Below are 20610 nucleotides of genomic sequence, written 5' to 3'. Positions count from 1 at the left end.
GCCATTTAATTAAACAGCATGAATTATCCATTTGCATGTAACATGCAATTAACCCCTTTCAGAATTCTTCTGAATATGGGGAAAGTGTTTTTTTAACACATCCCAATACTTTTTCTGAGGACTATTTTTGTGGATCAGATTAAGCACGTAACTTGAGCTAAGTGTACATACTTTGCTCACAGTTTCTGAATACATTTTATATTGAAGCCTGCCTTGCATAAATGGAGGAGAACAAGCCCAAAGTGCTCATTAATACAAGAGAGAATGTGATTTTTCCCAAGCCAACTGGCTAGGAGGGTTATTAGCATGCTTTGAGGTTCGAACTTTCCAAGGTCAATGAAACTCCCAAACTGGGCTGGTTGCCTATGTGATATGTAAACACAGGCTCCTGACTTATGTGAGCAGAGCGCAGCTCACTAAATGCTGCTGAGCCTCCCCACCTCTCATATTTCAGCAGATGGGTCATGGCACTTCCTAAGCTCTTGACGAAATTGTTTGAAATCCACTGGGCTCATATGTCAGCCATCTGAAGGGGGGCATTCTGAAGCTTGGAGGGTGGCACATAAGCTTGCAGAGCAGATAAGACAGCTCTGAGCAAGCTAGCCTAGGCTAGCAAAATTCTGCATTCTTTATATGACACCAAGATAAAATGTATCAGGGCATCTGGGGCCTTGCTCACATGGAAATGGTGAACCTGTATTGGGGCTACACCATTTCCAATTACAAAAAGCCAAGGTTCATGGTACCCAGGGCCAGTCAAGTTATTTTGGCACCTCCCGCAGAAAATCCCACAAGCACCTCTCCTTTCTGCCAGTAAAACTAAAATCATAATAAATGAACCAACTAACAATTTCCTGACTTTTCATGAACTGCCCAAAACAGCTGTCTGAGGCATCTACCACAGCCTGCCTAATGATAGGTCTGGCCCTGCATAATGCCAGCATATTAGGATGGCAAGTAGGCCATTGCCTTTCTCCCTAAAATCTATTCTATGTGGAGGTAAACAATTTGGAGGAGCGTTTTGCAGCTAGTGCAAAACGCAGTAAATTGCCTTTTAAGAGGAGTCGATATTTGGAGCCACATCGCACCATTCTTAAAGGACTACCCTGGCAACCAACACAGTTCTGGTCTGTGTTCAGAATTTTACAGATGACACATAAGGGCCTGAATGACTAAATACCTGAAGGAGCATGTCCCCCGTCCCCCCAATATAGTCCTAACCAAGAGTTGAGGCTAGATGGAGAATGGCCTCCTTAGAATCCTGCCAATGGGATGTATACAGGAATCGCCTTACCTGCTGCAAGCAGAGGATCAGTGTTTTTGCACTTTGAATTTTGTCATTCTGCCTCGTCCGGCTCAAGGTTTCTTTAATTATGTCGCCAAAGTCATTATAAGTCTGTTAAATGGCAAAGGAGGGGAAAACTCTCAATCACGTCAAGGAATAGCATAATTTTTTAAAAGGCTATTAAAAAACAAAAGTTTTATAATAATAATAATTTTATTATATATACACCGCCCACCTGGCTGGGTTTCCCCAGCCACTCGCGGCTTCCAGCAGAGTACTAAAATACAATGAAACAAGTTAACTTATTTATAGCTTTGTCTAAGGAATGATGGTATTTAGGCTCCATTGTACATTGCAAGTGTTTTCTCACGATTTTATTCGTGCAGTACACTCCTGATTTAACACATTTAATTGGAAGTGAGTTTCACTTCCAAACAGGATCATAGCTCATATCTATAAAAACAAGAGAGTGGAGAAAAGAAAAATCACAGGCCTAATTCGCTTGTTTTTGGAAAAACTTAAAAAAAAAATCCAGTCAATGCTACTGGTGAAGTTATCAAATAAGAACTGAGCAGAAAGATATTGAATCTTCCCCTCCGGGCATACCCCGCTGCACAAAACGTCTAGGTTCTAGCTCTAGAATATTCTGAAGACATTCTGTACTTATTTCCTGTGTTTGATAACGCAGATACCATCCCTGATCAGTTTTGCAGAGGTGTTTCATGTGATGACCTAATTTGGACACAAAGCTAACCCAGTTCAGTGTTATGTGTAATGGGCCTGCTCCCACACCCTCGTCCAGTGACAAGGAGGGAGGAAATCGGAGGCATCCACTTCTGTTTTAAACAAACCACAATCTCTTGCTTCATCCAAACCAGGAACTGCAGTTTAGTTTTAACCGAGGTTTATCTGAACAAACCGGGACCATACCATGATTTGAAGTAGGCTTGTAAGAAACAACAAACTGCAGCTAGTTTAAAACTGGAGTGAATGCTTCCAATCTCCTACTCATGGCCATACCAGTGTAGAGGGAAGTGTGTGGACCTGAGGCTGGTGCGCATAACACCAAGCTAAGGTTTTGTATTATGTTTAGCCCTTCTCACTATATTGCAGCTAACCAGATTTGTTCCCAGTGTATGCTCAAACAGAACCACAGCCAGGCACAGTTGCCTGGAAAGTGTACCCTCCAGATATGAGTGTTGGCATCTTTGCACTTTCGACTGTATTTTGAGTTTTCAACTCAAAACATTTTAGGTGCATGTATCTTTTAAAAAGGGACGCGGGTGGCGCTGTGGGTAAAACCTCAGTGCATAGGAGTTGCCGATCGTATGGTCGGCGGTTCGAATCCCCGTGGCGGGGTGAGCTCCCATCTCTCGGTTCCAGCTCCTGCCCACCTAGCAGTTCGAAAGCACCCCCAAGTGCAAGTAGATAAATAGGTACCGCTTTATAGCGGGAAGGTAAACGGCGTTTCCGTGTGCTGCGCTGGTGCTGGTTCACCAGAGCAGCTTCGTCACGCTGGCAACATGACCCGGAAGTGTCTCCGGACAGCGCTGGCCCCCGGCCTCTTAAGTGAGATGGGCACACAACCCTAGAGTCGGACACGACTGGCCCGTACGGGCAGGGGTACCTTTACCTTTATCTTTTAAAAAACAAACAAACTGCAGGGTGTGGAAAAGTCAACAGTCTAAAGACACCTTGCAAAAGTTCTTTCCTTGTAAGATTCCCTCAAAGGAGTGAGAGTATTAGCAATGCACATAAACACTTCTCCAGCCTGCCATAACTCTCCCCCCACCACCCACTGTCACAGTGTAAATATGGGTGCTGCTAAGGAAGAGTCTTCTAAAAGTGCAGTCAGCAATGTAATAAAACAGAATGGAATACAGAGTGTACTCATTTGTACTCACCATGGCACATGCATCAAGACTGAGTGTGTACTAATAAACTCAGTGTTTGTGCTTGCTATATACAGTGGTACCTCGGGTTACATACACTTCAGGTTACAGATGCTTCAGATTACAGACTCCGCTAACCCAGAAATAGTACCTCGGGTTAAGAACTTTGCTTCAGGATGAGAACAGAAATCGGGCTCCGGCAGCATGGCAGCAGAGGGAGGCCCCATTAGTAAAGCGGTGCTTCAGGTTAAGAACAGTTTCAGGTTAAGAACGGACCTCCGGAACAACTTAAGTACTTAACCCGAGGTACCACTGTAACTTTTACAGCATTTGGAAGGCATTGCTAAGGAGATTATTCAATTACCCTCATATAATGCTTGTAGATTTCAGCAGCGGCAGTCATCTCGACAACATTATGGACAATTAACTTGCAATAAGCTGCAAGGAGGCACCGTTTCTGCTGCAAGGCATCCAATTTTTGTTCTTCCATCTTTTTCACTTCTTCTCCTGTCAAGACTACAGCAGCGAGTTTGGTTAGATTCCATGCTAACACTGCATTCCGAAGCATTTTCAAATACAAACCTTAATCTGAGCAATAGACACCCTCGAGTACGTGGCCAGCTCACAAAGCCTTAAAAGCATTTATTTGTTGTTATTCAGACATCATAGAATCACAGAGTTGGAAGGGACCCCAAGGATAATCTAGTCCAAACCCCTTCAATGCAGGAATATGCAGCAGTCCCATACGGGGATCCAACTTGCAACCTTGGCATTATCAGCCCCACGCTCTAACCAACTGAGCCATCAAGGCTGATGATAGTGCTAACAACTCATCTGCCATTTCACATGGATCTCCTCACTGAAAAGCAGTATGTACAGAGCAGCAAAGAGGAGTAAGTGAATACCGGAGGTCTCCTAAACCCTATGTAACTATGACTGGGAAGTTAATCACATTCATATATGGCTGGATAAAAATAATAAAAATCAGTGCAAGTGCAACTCATAACAAATAACATTTCCTGATGCATTGTGCTAACCTATATGCTAGAAATACTAATACTAAAGTGTTGGGAAGAACTTCTTGTAGGAAATATAAATGATGGCACAAGGTATTTTTCTGGAGTAAATTCTCCATCTTCAGTGCCAGAACCTGCAGTAGATGTTAACCACAGGGTTGACTTCTGACTGCCAATAGAATCTATATCATGGGGACCAAGAATGAGGAGGAAGATTAAACAGGAGAGCATTGAAAGCCCCATACTGAAATAAACACATGATGAGCGATCACATTGGCACCTCCCTTGGTGCATCCACTCCATCTTCCTTCGCACCCTGGGAACTCCCTGTCCATTGATATTACACAGGCACCATCGCTGTACTGTTTTCAGAGCCTGCTAAAACTTTTTGTTCCAGTAAGCCCACCGAGGCATGTAATTTCAGTATGTGATTTTAGTTGCTATCGCCCTGTCTACCTTGGGTAGCAGAACACTACTAAGTGGAACACAGACATTATCAGCAACGTATGTTTAGTTCCTTGCTGGAAAGCGCTGCTGACCTCTGAATTCTCTTGGCTCCTCTGCGAAAACATGATCCTCAACGAAGAAGAGCAGTTTTGATTGAAGAGATGAACTGGGAAGGTACTCCACACACTCAATCAGTCCATCACTTAAACCTTGATGACTTACAATCATCAGCAAGTCACAAAGTATCATAAAAGCCTACAATGATAAATAAAAGAAAAACAACTTGTAAAGGTAAAGGGACCCCTGACCATTAGGTCCAGTTGTGGCCGACTCTGGGGTTGTGGCGCTCATCTCGCTTTATTGGCCGAGGAAGCCGGCGTACAGCTTCCAGGTCATGTGGGCACTTAGGCACTTCTATTTTGAAATATTTACTAGCCACCTTTCAGGACCGCGTGCACCAAGGCAGTAAATAACAATATAATGCTAAAGATACAATATTTTTTAAAAAAAAATGCTGTACCATATTATTGTAACATAACATTGGATTACAGCACATCAAAACCTTGAACATTCAAAAAATACAAAAACCTCACCAGCTATAATTCAGCTTGTGAAATGCCAATTTCAAAGCCACACACACACATGCACAAAAAGTACGCCCTTCCCCCCGCCAATACCCACACCTGAGATTAGACTAAGGATTCCACCAATTCCTTATCTGCCAAAAATTGTGATGATTGCTATGAGGAAGGCAAAGCCCTTGAATGGGTCCATTTGTTTGGAGGCAAAATCCTTCCCAGCCCCAAATACAGCAACCATTTTGAACCACAGCACCAAGGGAGCAGAATATAGGGTGGGGGCAGGAGAGTTGATGCTCTGCTGACAGTGTTGTTGGGGCCCAACACCATTGGCTTAAGCATTCTGGGAGTGGACTGGAGTGAAGACTTCTTTACTCTGGTCCGCCGCTCTTGCCACACCCACTTCGAAGGTCGTGATTGGCCAATTTAAACAAGGTTTTTGGCAGGCACTCCCACAAGCCCCAGCAGTTGGCCAATTCCAAGGGCTGTCTGCAAGGGGAAATGTTTCTTCTGAGCCCCAAGGAAAGCCATGCCAGGCAGCACATGCTGCCCACCTGGGAACTCTGCTGAGTGACCATTCTCCATCTCACCTGTACTAGTAACACACAGCAAAGTACAGCTTAAGATTTGGCCTACTTGGCTTACTGAGATGGTCCTATTGAAAGTGAAAGCACTTCTTCTGCCAAATCCAGTCCACAGTGGGAGCAACTGCCCAGTAACAACCAAGCAAACCCCTTCTCCTCACAGGCTCACCTTCATATTTCATCCAATCCCCATGGGCAACACCAGGGGGGGGGGAAACACCATTAACACCCAAAGTGTGAATCAACAGGAACTTTAAACTGAAGACGCTTCCAGGGACACGACTGGTTAAAAATTCCTATGAGACAACTAAATTCCCAACCTCAACCACTAGGGAGTGTTACTCCCACCTGGGCCCAGGATGAAAAGAGGGGAGATTGCAATTTCCTCGTGTGGAGTAGCACCAAACTGGGTTAATTGTTCTCATGAGGAATAAATCCTCACTATGGTCCACCAGGGAACTGGACTAATCCTCCTCCTTGGTCCTTTCAAGTGTTTAAAGCATGTTCTACCTGTAATCCTTACAACCACCTTCTTAGGCAAGTCAATATTATTCTCCCTCATGCTGCAGTTGGAGATGCTGATGAGAGCGAGGAGTGGGTTGCCTAATGCCTCTAGTGAGTTGATGGCAGACACAAGATGCAAACCAGCGTCTTTCTGGTTCACAGCTCAGCCTGCTTAGCTTAGCTTAGCCACACCAGCAACTGAGTGCTGTGTTGTACAGAGATTAGAGTCAATTCTTCCTTCCTCCCCAGAATTTTAGTATTTCTAGGCAATACAGCGCCCCTCAAAACAAGGGAGTACTTCTTCTGAATATGTGTACACAACACTTGCCCACATTGCTCTTAGGATAGGGAGGGGTGCAAATCTCAAGGGAAAAGTCATATGAAAGGGCTTGTAGGATTCTTACCTTTTCACGTAACTTTCTGCTGCGGTGGCTGAGGTAGCACGTACAAATGTGGCAGTACTGCTTCAAGCGTGTCCTCAAGGCAAGAATGCTTTCCTTTAAGGGGAAGGAAAAAATCAGAAATTATTTCTGCAAAATGCCTCTTTGAATAATTCTATGTCATCGAAGCCCATCTCAAGACTTCTGTGAAAGGTGTAGGACTTTGTAGCATCTCAAGTTTCTTCTTCGCATCTTATTCTGTTTGAAGAGGAAGCACAGAGGAAGGGGAGGAGAGAAAGGAGTCACAGGAGCTGTGAGAAATCTCTATAAAATCCACAGGACACCATGATCCTCCTCATTCTACCTTTGTATCCAGCAGTTTTTCACTCTCTATCTTGCCAGTAGCGCAGCACAGAGATGTGCACAGAATCTAATGAGGGTTTATTCCTCCCATCCACTGTTTTGCAACAATCTGTCACACTATATAGACAGCGTAGTGATAGTGTGGAATAAGGACAAGATGTAATCAGCTCCAATCTGTGTCAGCTCACTTCCCCTTGTCACTCAGGTCCCTGCTGCAGGGGACCAAGGTGTCCCAGAGTGGGAAATGCTGATTTGCATAAAGAATATTTTTTTTAATCTCACAGTGACATCCTTTCTTTTCTTTTCTTTTCTCATTCTGAGACACAGCCAGTGCTTTTCTTCTGGGGAAACCAGGTGCCAGTACTGCGTACCCTTAAGTACCCCCAGAAAACTGGCTACAGCATCCCACAAAAAACTGCAGATGAAATCAAGACAGAAACCACACAAACATGCAGCAAATGAGCTGCTGGCATGATTTGTTTGCGTTTTCTATCAAAAAACAGATTAGTGAAGTCACTCAGGGATCATCTGGGTGTATTTTGCATATATAATCATTGTTTACCAGGTACAATATGGCAGCCAAAGACGTTTTGGTGTCCCAGGTGCCCTTTAATTGTTTCCCAAAAACTCTCATCAGGGCAGGTTGCCCCTTCCTCTCTAATGGTATAAAATATAAATATAAACTCACTTTTTTGGCCATGTGTACACTGCATGTGTTAGGAAGACGTCAACATGCTGCCCGCAGTGTTAATTTTATTTATATACTGCTTGATTGTAATAAAACCCAGTGCTTTTTTTTTTGCGGGGATGCATACCCTTAAACATTTAGCAAATCTTTGTACTTTTCTTCATTTACTGTATTTCCCGATTTGAACTATAAAATGGTGATTTTTCTTGAGTCAAAATGAGAGTACCCCTAAACATTTTTTAAGGGAAAAAAGCACTGATAAAACCTCATAGTGGTTTACACTCAAGCAGTTCACATTTGCACACAGTGTCCATGTGATCAAAGGAAAGCACATGTTACCATGATGATTTTCTTCCTGAGGAAGAAAAAATTCAGTGTGTGAAGCGCCTGCTTCACAGGTAGTTGCTCTCTCTCCAACCAATCGGTTGCTATTATCAGATGCAAGGTTTACAAAAGCATGAACAACATGCTTCTGATGCAACCTGGGAAGAAGAGGATAATGGATCTCACAAAGGACTCCAAATAATCTCTGAAGTGGGAGCTCAAGGATGGCATGGCTTGCTTTAGAGTCACTACTGCACCAGAATAGGAAATCAGAATGTGAGCCGCTTTTGCTTCTGGAAGCTCAAATTCTTCTGAAGCTCCAAATTGACCAACAAAGCACAAAAGGACACAAAGAAGCCTTGAGAAGTGGCTAGAAGTCCCCACCCTGGGACTAACCTTGGTAGAAGTTGTCTCTAGTGCAGAAGAGAGCTGCCAAAGCAGTGCCGAATAAGCACATTGTAAAGCAGGCCAAAGGATCTGCAAAAGAAAACCAAGTCGTGACTTAATCATTTCAAACCCTGAACCGAGAAGCTTAGCATGGGCAGTCACCTCACTACAAAAATTCCACTCCTCTGCCACAAATAAAGAATCCAGTGATTCACCCACATCTAAACGCCACTTCTGTCACTGAATTAAGAATGTGTTCTACTCAGACTCAAGTATCAGCTGAAATTCAGCCTAACAAGATGGAAAATGGCCAGGGAGTGGGGGAGGTCATTAAACCCATGGGATGCTGAAATTCGGACTTTACACTGGTGTGCTATTCTGGAGACGCGAAATATTTTCTGGTCCATAATTTGGTCACGGTTACCTGAACAGGTAAAGGATTTTGTTCCACCTCAAAACCAAGGAGCTTAGCCAGTGTGTCATAGAGATTCCACCTGGTGAGATCATGAGCACTACAAGTCCAAAAGGAAACACAGCATCACTCTGAGAACTTTCAAGCAGCTGTGACAACACAGTCTCATCAATAGAATAGTCAAGACTGCCCTCACCCTCTTTACTCATCATTTTGATTCCAACTCGTTTAACAAAAAACAAAAACAAAAACACAACCCTCAGAAATCCTTAGGTTGGCAATCTGCACAATGAAGCATGGCTTTAACTCAACTGGTTTTTTTGTAAAAAAAACAACAACAAAAAAACCCCAAGCAAATTAATCTAGCCCAACAAAGCAAGTGGAAAGCAGCCTATTACAACTAGACTTTTAGTAGGATTGCCACAGATTCAGAATCATCTTCAAAGCCTACTTGTTCCCACACTGGTTAGCAATTCAAAAGGAGAGTCCCAAGTTCCAGCACTGTGAGAATACAAGTGCTAAAAGGGGTGCAAGAGTTGTGCTGCATAAATTGCCTGAACTGGTAATGCCAAAATAGGGGGCTTAATTTGGCCTGCTAGGTCATTTTGGCAAAGCCACGCCCAGCTGCCCAACACCCGACATCATATATGGCATCAGGTAAAAGACCCCGGTTCACACAAAATGGAGCTTGCTTATATTTGTAGCATCAGGCCCCTCCCATTTGTCAAACTTGGCCCGCAGGGAGCAGAGCAGGGGAAATAATAATCTGGCTTATCAGCAAGATCTATGCAAGGCAGGACTCCCATTCCCAGAGAGAACACAGCATTCTAGCCCAGCCCTATAGTACTCCAATCTTAACACATACAACAATTTCATAGGACGGTAGAGTTGGAAGGGACACTGCGGATCATCTAGTCCAACCCCCTGCAATGCAGGAATAGGCAGCTGTCCCATATGGGGTATTGAACCTGCAACCTTGGCGATATCAGCACCATGCTCTAACCAACTGAGCTATACTAATTTTGCATGAATAAACAGAAGTGCTTGATTATGCCTGTCTACAGCACTATAGATGTTTCTAGACCCTTGAAACCAGCAAGCCTATGATATAAGTATTAGCATGCAAAGAGGACATGTGCCATGTGCTCCCTGGTACAAAGATCAGGGGCGGATGCTCAGCAAAATCCTAGATTTATCCCACTACCTCAGTGCCATCCATCATGCTATGTATTTACACTGTGACACAGCATTAATGTGGTGAATTCAGAACTGAGTTCCATTTCAGACATGAATGGCAGGCAGGGTGGAGGGCTTCAGTCTGACTCTTTTTTTAAAAAAAGTCCCAGAGCCCTATTTGCACAACTAGAAACCAAACTTTCCAGAGAATCCTGTTACAGTGGTACCTTGGTTTACGAACTTAAATCTGTTCCGGAAGCCCGTTCTTAAACCAAGGCGTGCTTTCCCATAGCAGCGGGGGACTCAATGTACAAATGGAACACACTTGACAGGAAGCGAAACATGTTCTTATTCCAAGGCAAAGTTCACAAACCAAAACACCTACTTCCAGGTTTGCAGCGTTCTTAAACCAAGTTGTTCATAAACTAAGCTGTTCTTAAACCAAGCTGTTCTTAAACCAAGGTACCACTGTATTTAAAAATATAGCCAATATTCACTAACTATTTATTCTTTTACAACATCTTGAAAGGTGGCAGCCTTTATATTTAAATGGCTCTAAGTGGGCCTTCCCTTTATCTAAATTGACCAGGAAACAGTACCAACACATAAACACCAGAACTTTCATCTGTATATGGGCCCCAAAACAGTCTCCACAGACTTTATATCCCCCTTTCTTCCATCATGGAACCCAAGATGGCTCCCAGGTGGACTTGCTTACCTTCAGCGGAACAGCTGCTTAATGTGCCTTCAGAGCGGACCCTGGCATTTTCCTGATCCCAACACCTGCACTTCTTAATTTCACCCAGCAATCTTACATTTTAATGCAATGCATTATGTATTGCAGGGGGTTGGACTAGATGACTAGATGGGTCCCAACTCTATGATTCTATGCTGCCTGGCTTTAGGTCTGTAAACAAGCAGCATTATTCTAATTGTATGTACCCACAGAGGATCACTAAAGTGAATTAATAATCAACAGAAACAAGCATCTCACTGATGAAAAGCAGTTATTCTTCGCAACGTCAAGCATATATGATGAATTCCTTCTTTTTCTGCACGAAACCCTCCTCCCTGTGTAGGAGACAGGAGAAAAGACTATGTGACATTTGAGCAGAAACTTCTCTCTCTGAAAAGCAGGCTTGGATAGGGGGAAAGGCACCTGCAGTATTCCTGCCCCCCTTCCCAACACACACACAACATGCAGACTCCCCCCACAGTGCATACACCTGCACACCCCAAGGACTGCCTCTCCCCATATGAATCGACACACACCCTGCAATCATCATCTGAGGCCCTTTGTATGCCACCAACACAAGAATGGGCCTTTCTTGTGGCTCCCCATGTGCGAAATGTTCTCCCCAGGGACGTTTGCCTGGCACCTTTGTTACATATCTTTTGGTGCCAGGCAAAAAAATTCCTCCTCTCCCAGGCCTTTGGGCTAATTAAACAATCTATGGCATTTTAAATTGTGGGGGGCTATTGATTTTGCTTGTTACTATGTTATCTATTTTTATTTTGTAAACCACCCTGTGATCCTTGGATGAAATTTAGACAAGACAAAACAAAAATAACAACAACAATAAAATATAGAGCAGGTAGATTCTGTGGACAACAATACCAGTATACCTGAAGGAACGTCTCCACCCCCATCGTTCAGCCTGGACACTGAGGTCCAGCGCCGAGGGCCTTCTGGCGGTTCCCTCATTGTGAAAATTGAGGTTACAGGGAACCAGGCAGAGGGCCTTCTCGGTAGTGGCGCCCTCCTTGTGGAACGCCCTCCCTTCAGATGTCAAAGAGAAGAACAACTCCCAACTGTTAAAAGACTTCTAAAGGCCATCCTGTTCAGGGAAGCTTTTAATGTTTAACAGACCACTGTATTTTAATATTTTGTTGGAAGCCGCCCAGAGTGGCTGGGGAGACCCGGCCAGATGGGCAGGGTATAAATAATAATAATAATATTATTATTATTATTATTATTATTATTACTACTACTACTACTACTACTACCCATCATCGCCAGCTAGCACAGCCAATGGTCATGGATGAGGGGAGCTGTAGCCTACAATAAGTGGAAGGCACCATATTGGCTACTACTGGCATAGAGTTTTCTTCCCATTGTAAGCAGTTATTTGGCACAGAGGCAGCATGATTGCCTGCACTGCCTACTGGGAGATATGCAATCTTCCTGCAAGAGTGCTGAAAGTTTGCTACTGGATCCCCTATGCTGGGCTGCTCCTGCGTTGCTCTGACTCACATCAGATGATCTGTCGAACTGCAGGATGCCACCCCTCACCAAGTCTTTGCCGGGTGGGTGGGTGTGTGCAAAGTTCCATCGAATGGCAGGAACTTTCCCTCCCCAACCTGGGTGGATTAAATGCCGCTGCAAGAATCACATTAGGAAGCCAGCCTTAATAATGGAAATCAAGCATATTTCTCTCTAATCCACCCCCCCCCCACCAACTTGGAAATCTGCAGAAAACTAGGTTGTTAATGGCTGGAATCTGGCTGATCTCACTGCATAAGCTGGTGCGGGTTGGTACAGAATTCATGGTTTCTTATTATTTTCTACCAAAAATAAAGTGTGGGCAAATTTAACCTGACACATTTACTGTACTTCCATTTTTTTAAAGAAAAGAAACAAAACTATCAGCATGCACTCTTATATGTTGGAATGACATCTGTTAGCAATGGCACAGCTGATCAACTGTTGTTGAACCGAGTCTGCAAGCTATTCATATTCCCAACAGCTGCTCTTGTATTCTTAGAACTAATGAAAACCTTTTCAAGTATTTCTGTAGCAAATCCCACCCCCCAACCAGCCCAACACAAATGGAAATGCAAAAGCCACTTTTAAGGTTTAAAAACGCTGCAAGATGTTTTAACAAAGCAATTGCCATGCAGAGGCTGAACTTTAAAAAGTTATGGAAGAGGAAATGTCTTCCTAGCTCTAATAAGGAAAAAGCTCGGTTTCATCTCCAATTAGTTAAATGATTTTTTCCTCACTGGACCTCAGACAAATGATGTCAAATAGCAGACAGTCATTAGCTAAGAATGCAGACTTTAAATAGTCTAGTGGTAGAATATCAGTTCCCTGAGATGTGAAGAACAGATTTAAATGTTCACAAATCATGCAGCACTCTATCAAGAGAGGCACGTTATATTCCAATAGAGGGATTCTTTGCACTACTTCAAACAGAAAACAAGCAATAGAAATATTCGTGGTAATTACTGTTGTGGCAGGATCTAAACAGTTAAACAAAAAAAAAGGGTAAAGACCATCATTAAAGTTTGGCCCACTTTGCATGTGATACATTTCTAGCATGGATATCACTTCTGTGTAGGAGTATATTGGGCTAAAGAAGGGTTCCCATAATGAATCTTTGAAGAGCTTCCTATTATTAACTTTAAACGTTCCAAGGCGACAGGAGGGGATGCAGCTCATGCCTTGGACAGACCTTTTGCCCTTTTCCTCCCAGCACCTGCTATAGCCTAGAGGACTTGAGTATTTCTCCATTGGTGGAGGGAGAGGGAGGAAAAGGACATCCTCCCCACCCCCTGAAACAACCAAGGAGGCAGGCAGCATTGCCAGCTTGTGAACTGGCAAATCTACTCAGCCGTGCCTATGCAAAATCACATAAACCCTACCACCTCTTCATATATATTAGGAACATGATTAGGGAAATCAATCAGATGTGATCTTGCCATGTTTGCACTTGTATATATACACACACACACACACACACACAAAGAAAGAGAGAGAGAGCACGCAAAATTAACAAAAATAAATCCTGTACAAAATTTTGCTCTGGAAACCTAAGTTTCATTTCTCGTTACATATCCAGACTTCACACCCACCTCATCCCAAAAGGTGTCCAAACTCTGGTTTAGATTGTGCACCAGTTCATCCACCAGTTCATCTCTGGCCAAGCCCACTTTTTTATGGCCAGAACCGTCTTCACCGCAAAGAGTGGCGTATACCCTGGCACAAGCGTTCAGGACTTCTGTGTAAGAGTGCTTGGATACAACGGCTTTTATCTCGCTCAGAAATGTGTCCAAGTGCTGTGGATAAAACAAAAGTAGTGCAAATGTCATTAAACTATGAAGCCATGGAACCCGCAAGATAGCATTCAGTTTGGAACTCAGGCGACCCAGGTTCAAAGTCTGGCTACACAGCTAGACTGGTGACTGGGAGCAGCCGCTGAGACCACATAACACCGGTCCTGAAAGATCTACCTTGGCTCCCAGTACATTTCCAAGCACAATTCAAAGTTTTGATGCTGACCTTTAAAGCCCTGAACTGCCATGGCCCAGGAGCGTCTCCACCCCCATAATTCAGCCCGGACACTGAGGTCCAGCGCCGAGGGCCTTCTGGCGGTTCCCTCACTGAATGAATTGAGGTTACAGGGAACCAGGGAGAGGGCCTTCTCGGTAGTAGCGCCCTCCCATCAGTTGTCAAGGAAATAAAAAACTATCTGACTTTTAGAAGACATCTGAAGGCAGCCCTGTTTAGGGAAGTTTTTAATGATTGATGCTTTATCGTGTTTTTAATATTCTATTGGGAGTTGCCCAGATGGGCGGGGTATGAATAACAAATTATTATTATATGAACTCCTTGTATAGCCTTGAGCAGGACACTGACTTGCATGGTTCATGGCCAGTCTGCAAAGGGAGAACAACAGTGACCTAATTCACAGAGATGGAGGGCATATGTTATTACTCAGGCTGTATATACACTAAGCTGTTTATAGCACAAAAAAACACAGTTTTCCTCGATTCAGAATCACTCGCGGTCATCCTCAGCATGCTGCTTTCAGTCTAGCTTGATTCTAGAAGATGCCACTCACAAGGGGTGTGCTGACTTAATAGACATTTTAAATACCCTTCCCCTTGCTTTGGCCTCAGTCCAGTATACCTGAAGGAGCGTCTCCGCCTCCATCATTCTGCCCGGACACTGAGGTCCAGCGCCAAGGGCCTGCTGGCGGTTTCCTCGCTGTGAGAAGCCAAGTTACAGGGAACCAGGCAGAGGGCCTTCTCGGCAGCAGCACCCGCCCTGTGGAACGCCCTCCCACCAGATGTCAAAGAGAAAAATAACTACCAAACTTTTAGAAGACATCTGAAGGCAGCCCTGTTTAGGGAAGCTTTTAATGTTTAATAGGTTATTGTATTTTAGTGTTTTGTTGGAAGCCGCCCAGAGAGTGGCTGGGGAAACCCAGCCAGATGGGCAGGGTATAAATAAATTTTTTAATTTTATTATTATTATTATTATTATTATTATTATTATTATTATTATTATTATTATTATTATTATTATATTATTATTATTATTATTATTATTATTATTATTATTATTATTATTATTAAAGTTATCCATGCCTTTTCCTCCCTGCACGTGCCCCAGGCAAATGAAGAAGGAAATGGCAACAGAAATCTGGGTAAACACTCACACTTACATCTGTTTGCATCTGTATTTAAACAGACACGCTATGGGGCAATGCAGAAACAATCTGCAGTGAGCTTTATTTTCAGAATCAAGCCAGTACTCAACAAGCATCTTAGTGGGGCAAAAATGCCAGTTCACGTGTGGGCTACAGACAAAAATATCTAGTTCACGTGTGAACTATGGACAAAAACACAAGGACCCAGTTTCCATTGATTCGAGAATGCCATGCATACACAGCCTCACTCTTAGAACACATGCACACAAGACCTTCCTATGTCACCAGTTCAGAGCTCTGGCACAAAGTTAGATGTGTGGGAAGGAATCCAAGGGAAAAGGTGTGACCTGAGAGGAAGATGCCATTCATGTGTAACTCAGGATTTCCCACATATGTACAGCCTGAGCATCTGCCCTCAATATCACCACATGCGGGACACTTTTATGTCTTGGTGGCCCATGTTTTTTCAGCTCAACTTCTGGAGCACTGCGGTGGAAAAAAAGGCTATCACCTGCCTCCAGCTCACAAGCACCAATCCAACCACATGCTTCAGCACGCACATGGATCAAAAGGGCTATAAAAACTCATCAGTTAAAATGAATTACAGCTCTGCAGACTGTAGTCTTATTCGGCAGGAGCTCCACATTTGCAAGAAATCAAGCCTAAACAAAGGCACGCAATTTTATTACAGACATTTGTGGGTTTTATCTATATTTTGACATTTTGTTATGTCTACTGCTTTTAAAGTCTGGGTTTATTTTTTTAATAGCTGTCTTGTGCAATTTTATGCAAACTGCTGGGGTGGTTTTTCCCCCAATTAAATTGCTATATAAATCTTGACAAATAAATATAAAATCCTATCTTGAAGTTTCTCTCTCTCTCTCTCTCTCTCTCTCTCACACACACACACACACACACACACACACAAATAATTCACCTTGTCCAGGAGTTCAGCACTGCACAGCTCTAAATCAAAATACTGTGGAATGTGCAGGAGGTTTGTCACTTTTTCTGTATCTACAGAATACTGCAGAGGGGGGAAAAACAGGATATGAGTGAGCTGCTGAAATTCAAATGAATTATTTAATATGCACTCACAAGAGCAGCTGCTAGTTACCTTTGCCAAGAGCTGAGGAAGCACCACAATGAAGTGTTCAGTAATTCGAGTACAATCGTCCACTTGTATCTTCTTCTCCCTGGAAGACAGGATCTACAGACAAAGCCCTTTGTTGCAGTTATAGCATAAGCAGGTTGCTGATCTATGCTTAAGCTAGTTGTAGGGTTAAAACTTAATACGGCAAAATGCTGGGGATGGAAGCTTCAGATTGTAATTAATTAAGCGCAGTATTTGAACAGTGTTTTGATTGCGGATTATGGAGTTTTTTTAAGGGGGTGGTGGCTATGGACTAGAAGGAAAAGTTGGCAGCTTTGCCATGCCGATTCTTTAGTTGTGCAAAGAAGTATTCCTTGTTTTGAGCCAAGGGACGTGGAGTGCAGATAAAGAAACTTCTGGGCATTCCAGTCCTATCAGGAACCTTGTGAAAGAGTTCCAACACTTCTCAGTTCTGCGAACAAGCTATGCAGATCTCTTGACCCTTGCAGTATCAACAAGTCGGTGTGTTTGTCACTATAATTGGTAAACTGGGTTACAGCTTACAAGATCAGGAAACCACAGTACAATAGACTGCAGTTAAACATTTGCTTTCCCAGTCTGATCCTAGTCATGTTTATTCAGAAGATACTGCTGTGTTCTTCAACCTTGAACACCCTGATGTTGTTGGACTACAATTCCCATTCCTAAGGTTGAAGAATACTGTTAAAATGCACGTACAGCCCACTCATCTCTCTGCAGGAGAGAAGCACACTCCCTTATTGGATGTAATGGCCTTCAAAACAAGCATGCTTAGTACTGCACCTTTCCTCTGAAACGGCAGGCAAATGAAAACAGAGCTGCTTTACAACTGCAGGCACTGGGCATTAAGGTTCTGTGGGTGTTCTAAATACACTTGCCCTTTATTGCACTGGTTAGACTGAAGGGTCTGTGCTCGTCTTGCAACCATGATTCTGTTCTGTCAATGCAGAGAAACCTGAAGCTGGGATCAATGGTGTGTGTGTGTGTGTGTGTGTGTGTGTGTGTGTGGTGTGAATCAAAAGCCAGATGATCAAAGCAGTATAACAAAACGCCACTCACTCTCCTGGTCCCTCCTCTCCCCACAGGAGGATGAAATTCAGCAGCTTCTCGAACGGTCGCTAAGGTTATTTCAATAAGAACACGCTCATGGGCATCAGTCAGCGCTGAAAGCAAAATGACACACAGACGTCATTCGGTCTCTCATAGAAAGAGGTGGGAATCCTAGGATGGTTAACACAGAAACTTTTCCTTTCTTCGGGCCATTTTGTTTTAAGTTAGCTAAAAAGTTAGCTACAAAGCAACACTGGAAGTTTTTGAATAGATTTTCACCACGCAGGGCATTCAAGTTATTCTGCGGAACTTACTGTAACGCAGAATGAAGGACAAAGCTCTAATAAAATTATTCAAGAAGGAAACAGATGAATTTAACAGAACATCAAAGTTCATTAGCCAAGAAAGACTAGCATACATATCCCGGTTACTGCATTGCTTTGCTCTGAAGTAGCAATTAAGCTCCAAAGAGAACAATGAGGATTTTTATTGAGTGGACCACAAAGCAGAGCTCCGAGTGGAAGACAGAATCTCCATTTCAGTGCCAAAACCCCACACAGCATTTTAAACTGGTGCTTGATGAAAAAGGGTGTCTGTTAATGAAACCACATGACGCCTCTCATCCTTCCTGGCTCTATAGTCCAATGGTTTGTATTGGATTGGCTGAACCCGAAGGCAGCAACACAAGTTGAAAGTGCTAAGTTTTCCTGACGCACCTACCTTGTTCTTGACTATCGGCATTTCCCAATAAGAGAGCTGTCATGTACTCCCAGTCCTTCAATAAACTTGGGGCCCAGTCCCAAAGGCTGTCTACAAGATACGTGACGTGGCTATGTAGCTAAAAATAAATAACAACAACAACAACAACTCAGACCTTCAAAAATGGTTCACTGAACATGACTTCCCACTATGATCTAATACTTGTTTGGGAAGAGGTGGAGAAGAAACATGTACAACACATGCTGAAAGTGAACAGTGGCTTATCTCTTCAGCAGTAGAAGAGACAATCTCTTCAAGCACAGTTCTTTCCCACATGTGAATATTGCTTCTTTTGATTGCAGCCTATCATGTTAAAATTTTGCCAATATATATGACATGAACTATCAGTAACAAGCAGCTCAAATTAAGGCCATGTATCGCACCTAAATTCAACGAACAACCTTAATTCAATAAATAATCCGTGGTAATAATTTATTATGATTATTTATGAAAAGCAAACAGTTTATATCATGCAGCAAAACAGGTTAAAGTATTAGAATTCTTATGGTTTCTCAGAATGAGAGATCTCAGATACGATTTTGAGCTTATATCGATTAATTTGTACTTCCACCTTCTGCCAAACTTAAAACCTGATGGCAAAATATGAATTGCCTTGGCACCTTAGCTTCCAGTCAGAAAATGCACCCAGCCTTCTACCCATTCCAATAAAACAGCTAACTATTTTTCTAAGAACATAACCAAACTCTTCCCTTCTGCACCTTCAGGCACCCTTCTTAAATATATTCTTCATGTGCCTACTTGTCCAAATCTTCCAGTCTACAATTACTTGAAAATATCAATCAATTGTCCAAATCTTCCAGTCTACATTTACTTAAAAATATCAATCACATTTTGAAACTTTACCTTCCAGTACACTTTTATCATCAAATCATTTCTTGTTATTATCACAATTCTTTTCTTCCCTCCCTCAAACCCTTACATTAACTCAACTTCATTAATTGGTCCTGATCTGTGAGACACCTCTGTGAATATTAGAAACTCATCTGTTCATCCAACACAGTGTGCATTACCTTTACCTCACTTTCCAGGAAGAAATCTATTAGTGCTCTCAGCTGACTAGAATTGGGCTCCCACTTTGCATTACTTTTGGAGAATGCTTCAATTTCAATTTCCTGGATAATTAAACTGCCAACAGAAAAAGCGGACAATTAGATTCTGTTTTCAAAATTGCAATGCCTTGCCAGGTATATTATATTTCTATATTTCTAGGATAGCAGCACAATCCTATAAATGTCTACTCAGAAGTAAGTCCCATGTAGAGTTCAATGGAACTTGCTCACATTATGAAAATTACAACATTAATAAACATACGCTGATCCAACACATTAATTTTTTGAAGCTGTTAGGAGTCATGTGGCTCATAATAATCAGAACTCCAGCTCCTTCTGGTTTGAGCGAAAGGGCAAAAAGGGTTCAAGACAAGGGGTTGTATCCAGCAATGTAATTGAGCTCGTGGAACAACTTCCATTAATGCAACAGAACTTCCTGTCCTTCTCCTTCTCCGTGCCCCCACCCAAATCTGCTTCTGGGGATTGGGGCAATTCCAAGAGCAGGTTGTTAGGGGTGAATACGGGGGGAGGGGGAGGCAGGAGAATACCCACTGCATGAGCAGGTGTTGTTCGGCAATGACTTTGTTTTGCAGGCCCTCCTGCTAAAATCCAGAAAAGAACAAAACTAAAAGACTTTTAATTTATGGCAACAGCGTATTGTTTCTGCATCAGGGTAGTTGTTGGCTGTTATTTTACTTCTCTTTCTATTATTTTAATTTTGATTTTTTTATGCATTTTTTCAACCTATCGGCTTATGGAAAATTAAACAAAAAGCATGATTGATTAAAAACGGGGGAAAAACTGTGACTATAATAAATTATTTTCATCAGCATGTCACAGTGGTAAGTAATAAAAAATCATCCCAATACCAATGGGGGTTATACTGCTTCCCTTTTATCATTCTAGTTCGTTTCCCCTAATCCACATATTGTTACCAAGGCCCATTTACAAAGTTACTCTTGGGAGAATGAGATTTCAACTTGACTGAAAAACTGGAACTTGTTTTAATCTACTGCCTCACTAAATTATTCAAGTTTTAGTTTTGGGTTTGTTTGTTTTTGGGGTTTGTTTGTTTTTTACTATGCAGCTGCATTGTGCAAGAAGAGACCCTTTGTGATTAATCAGAAA

At 42.7% G+C, this 20610-nt stretch overlaps 1 protein-coding gene across 10 annotated transcripts in view; it reads right to left on the bottom strand.

The window, feature by feature from the left end:
- Positions 1-20610, bottom strand: part of LOC310842373 (cohesin subunit SA-2-like) — a 57414-nt gene that overhangs the window by 4462 nt on the left and 32342 nt on the right. For 6 of the 10 annotated variants that reach the window (XM_083734198.1, XM_083734194.1, XM_083734189.1 and 3 more), the window contains 13 exons: positions 19450-19558; positions 18374-18491; positions 17663-17766; positions 16589-16681; positions 16409-16498; positions 13892-14095; positions 11031-11107; positions 8873-8960; positions 8458-8538; positions 6711-6803; positions 4733-4895; positions 3542-3693; positions 1295-1396 (listed from right to left, as the gene is read on the bottom strand). In XM_083734198.1, coding sequence (XP_083590324.1) covers positions 1295-1396; positions 3542-3693; positions 4733-4895; positions 6711-6803; positions 8458-8538; positions 8873-8960; positions 11031-11107; positions 13892-14095; positions 16409-16498; positions 16589-16681; positions 17663-17766; positions 18374-18491; positions 19450-19558 — 1474 coding nt within the window. Of the gene's footprint in view, positions 1-1294; positions 1397-3541; positions 3694-4732; positions 4896-6710; positions 6804-8457; positions 8539-8872; positions 8961-11030; positions 11108-13891; positions 14096-16408; positions 16499-16588; positions 16682-17662; positions 17767-18373; positions 18492-19443; positions 19559-20610 lie in introns of all 10 variants that reach the window. The other 4 variants (XM_083734192.1, XM_083734193.1, XM_083734197.1 and 1 more) reach the window with 1 other exon arrangement.

Source organism: Podarcis gaigeae, assembly GCF_964106915.1.
Source record: "Podarcis gaigeae genome assembly, chromosome: 4".
Lineage (NCBI taxonomy): Eukaryota > Metazoa > Chordata > Lepidosauria > Squamata > Lacertidae > Podarcis > Podarcis gaigeae.
This window is presented reverse-complemented; position numbering and strand designations above follow the sequence as displayed.